The sequence below is a fragment of the Gracilinanus agilis genome, chromosome 1 (genome assembly GCF_016433145.1).
Source record: "Gracilinanus agilis isolate LMUSP501 chromosome 1, AgileGrace, whole genome shotgun sequence".
Taxonomy (NCBI): domain Eukaryota; kingdom Metazoa; phylum Chordata; class Mammalia; order Didelphimorphia; family Didelphidae; genus Gracilinanus; species Gracilinanus agilis.
Window position 1 is genome coordinate 334,261,752 of NC_058130.1, and position 3,970 is coordinate 334,265,721.

Sequence of the window (3,970 nt, forward strand, 5' to 3'; positions counted from 1 at the left end):
GTTAAATAGTCAGCCTTGGAGCTACAATGGGGATTTTCTAGGGCCAAAGCTATACTTGGGCCAAGGTTTGAACATTACTAGATATTTTAAGAAACTCCCTAAACTGCTTTTTGGTTTAGGAACTTTCCAAAAATCCCATTTTTATTTCATATCACAGACTTTCCTGTGATATGAACTTATAAACTTATCAAAGTTTTGTAACCCTGTCCTACCCTTGCTGTCCTCATTGATTCAGTGACAACTGTCTTCATTCCTAGAAAAGCAGAAGAGTTTTCTTGAATGGCCCTGAACCTGGTTTTATGCTTAATGACAGTTCCCTCTGTTCTTTGGCTAAAAATACAGGTGAGAGAGAGCCTTGAACCTAGAGCCAGGTTTAGAGCTCTTGCAGCCACTGGGAGGAAGCATAGTAGAAGAAGCACAATACCTATTGGGGGTTCTCCCTTTGGCTTCTTGAACATGAAATATGAAAATTATGGGGCTGCTAGAGCATGATATTGAGCTAGATGATGTTCTGCACAAGATAGTGGAAGAAGTGTGTTCCACCTTTTAAGGCCATAAGGCTCCTATCTCTTATTTGTTGGATAAAGATAGGTAGGACTGCAATTCTTCTAATCTTTTTATTGGTTGGGGTGGCAAATGTAGCAATTAGAAATGACTGTTCTTAAAATGAATGGGGTCTAAGTCACTTACTCAAAATATCCTATCATGACAAATTAGAGGAAGGACATAAGATATTCAATTAAGCTTTACCATCTAGACAACCAAAGGCAAAGAACTAATATCCTATTTGGACATCTTGACTAACTGAAGTAACAGGACAATATTTAGATCTATAATTTGGACTATATAAACACAAAATGGATGAATCATGAGTTTCTGGAATCCTTAAAAATGACACTTGAGCACTTATCTATTTTAATATTTATCTTCAAACTTGACCCATCATTGTCATCAATTTTACTCATCAAAGCTGCTTGTGGAAAGTAATGGAGCTTGGGATGGGCTTTTTGGGTGAGCGAGCTGAAACTTTCGCTGTAAGGCCTTGGTCATTATTGGGGTCAACCCTGTTCCAGTTTCCATGTTTTCTTTATTGATAAGAGGGGTTCCTCCTGGACTCCTATCTATGTCGACTTTCTTAAGAAGTCTTCTTAGATCCACTCGTCCTTTGCTGGGAGTGATGATCATATTTGCAATGTGAGCAGATGGAAATTTGGATTGAGGTTTCAGGGCGATACTCTGAAGATCGGAGACTGTAACCAGTGGCTTTCGTTCCTTCATCAATGACAAGGTCTTATTCCTAATATTAGAACTCTGGGTATTCTTTAACTTCACATTGAGCAGGTCTTTAACAGTTATCTGCATGGGCACATCTTGTTTTAATGGTGCAGCCTGAAGAGTTTTGATGCGATCAACTTTTTTGAGCAACAACGGTGCTGAGCGTAGTGGAAGAGGCAGAGGTGGTGGTGGTGGTGGTGGTGGTGGAGGTGGTGGAGGTGGAGGTGGAGGTGGAGGAGGGGGAAGAGAAAGAGGAAGAGGAAGAGGGAGAACTGTAGGCTGCTGTTTCGCTGGCAGGAGTATGGGTACTGATTCTCGAATAGTGGTTTGAGTTTGGGCAAGCTTCTCCAGAAGTTGAGCCCCTAAGTGACATGTTTTGTGCCCGTCCTGGCACACGGAATGCTCTGAGGCAAGCGTCTGAGAGGTCTTCAGTGCTTCCTGGAGCTTGTAAAATTCATTTTCCAGCTTGTAAACCTGCTGTTTGAGCAGGCCAAGTTCCTGGAAGTAGATACGGGATGGAAACAGGCGATCTTTCCAAATCTCTAAATTCTGTGTAATCCTGCTCTGGCAACAGTAATAGAAAGACCACACCTTCTTTGCCAAGAGTTTCACTGGATTCTTCACACTGGAAAATGTGACACTCCAAGCTAATGTTGGCCAAATTTGGCCACAACCTCTATTTGTAGGAGGGGCATCTATCATCCTTTCAGTTGAAGATAGAGTTGGAGATGATGGAGAGGAAGGAGGAGAAAGAGGTGGAATGGGATCAGGGGGACAAACTTTTCTCTTTTTGAATAACATTCTGGCTCTCAACTTCCTTCTTCTCAGATATTTGTGCTTGGTCATTTTTTTTTTTTTTGTGCCAGGCACTATTCTGTGTCCAAGGATACAAATAAAAGGAATGAAACAATCTCTATTTGCCAAAAGCTAGTATAAGAGCCCCGGGAAGTAAACAGAGTCTGGGTAATGTTTTCTCGGGCTGCCCAGGTCACTTGTTTTTCTAATGAGGTAGTTCACAATTTTCTTTTTTCATTCTTTTGACTTTGTTTTTATCATTTCTTGGTATCTCATGGAGTCATCAACTTCAAATTCAGCAATTATAATTTATAAAGAATAATTTTTTTCAATGAAGTTTTGGACCTCTATTATTTGGCTAATTCTGCTTTTTAGGGAGTTCTTTTCTTCAGTATTTTTGTGCCTCTTTTTTATATCTTTTTTTTTTTCAAGCCCTTAACTTCTGTGTATTGGCTCCTTGGTGGAAGAGTGGTAAGGGTGGGCAATGAGGGTCAAGTGACTTGCCCAGGGTCACACAACTGGGAAGTGTCTGAGGCCGGATTTGAACCTAGGATGTCCTGTCTCTAGGCCTAACTCTCAATCCACTGAACTACCCAGCTGCCCCAGTGCCTCTTTTTTTTTAAACCAAGTTGTCAATTTTCTTTTTATATTTTTACATCAATTTGATTTCTTCTCCCAATTTTTCCTCTTTTTCTCTTATTTAATTTTAAAAACATATATTTTTTTTGTCCTTTAGCTCTTCTAGGAATTCTTGTTGGTCTTGTATCCAATCTGCATTTTCCTTTTGACGTTTTGCTTGTAGATATTTTTATATTGTCTTCTTCTGTGTTTGTGTATTGAACTGTACTGTTACCATAGAAAATTTTTGTGGTCAGATTCTTTTTTTGTTGTAGCCTATTTTTTATCTTTGACCTTTATGTTAGAGTTGGGTTTTGATTGTGTGTGTGTATGGTGTGTGTGTTTGAAGGCCATGTCTCAAGTTTTAGACTTTTTTGCCTTTCTGTTTCTCCAGCTAGTTCTGGGGGGTCTGTAAGTTTCCAGTGCTTCCAAGATGGTGTGATCTGCGGAGAGGTGTGGTTACTCCCCTGGTCTATATTGGTCCTTACCCCTACTCCCCTTGGGACCAAAAATGCTAGAGCTCCTATTCTTCCCTGGAACTGTGACTAGGAACTTGAGTCTTTGCTTTTTCTCCTCCCTGGAACTGCAACTAGGAACTAGGTCCCATGCTTCTTTGCAACTATAAGCACTCCTCTCTGCCCTGGAACCCAGAATCTGTAACTCAGAATAGTCATTTGATCCTATGCTCAGTGCTGGCACTAAGATCTCTGTAATCTCTTTCTGACTAGGTGTCCAATCCACTTTCTGTCTCTGGGTGGTAAGAGATGCCATTATTCATGCTGCAGCTGCATGCTGTTGCCACACTTCCTTCAAGGTCCACAGCTAGCATTGCCACTGTAATCCCAGCCAGCTCCTATTCCAGTGCCACAGACCTTTCCTTCCAACTTCCCAAGTTGTCCTGGGATGAAAAAATGCCTCACCCTGATCATCTGTTGGTATTGCTGCTTCAGAATTTGACTTGATTCATTATTTTAAAGTTGTTTGGAGGGGAATATTGGGAGAATTATTCTAAAATGCTTCTTCTCTTCCATCATCATGGCTCCCTGCAAAGTAATTTTCCCATTTAGTTGTTGATGTAATTTCTGAGATGTTTTCTCTTCTAAATTATGTGCTAACTGGTCATGTCATCTACTTGACTCTTTTCTATTAGTATTCTGCTAAGATGATACCTTATGCTTATTCCTCTAATGAATTAGAGTTGTGAGTGAGCTTTTCCCTGAAAGGTAAGAGTCATAGCTTTTTTGGTGCCTTTATCTCATAGGCTCAGGGTTATTTGAGCTCT

General features: G+C 40.5%; 1 protein-coding gene across 1 annotated transcript; it reads right to left on the minus strand.

The window, feature by feature from the left end:
• Positions 1–957: 957 nt before the first annotated feature.
• LOC123251461 (proline-rich protein 11-like) lies at positions 958–1,977 on the minus strand. The gene is made up of 2 exons (XM_044680724.1): positions 1,585–1,977; positions 958–1,554 (listed from the first exon to the last, which is right to left on the minus strand). The coding sequence occupies exons 1-2, from the start codon at positions 1,975–1,977 to the stop codon at positions 958–960; spliced, it is 990 nt and encodes a 329-aa protein (XP_044536659.1).
• Positions 1,978–3,970: the final 1,993 nt, after the last annotated feature.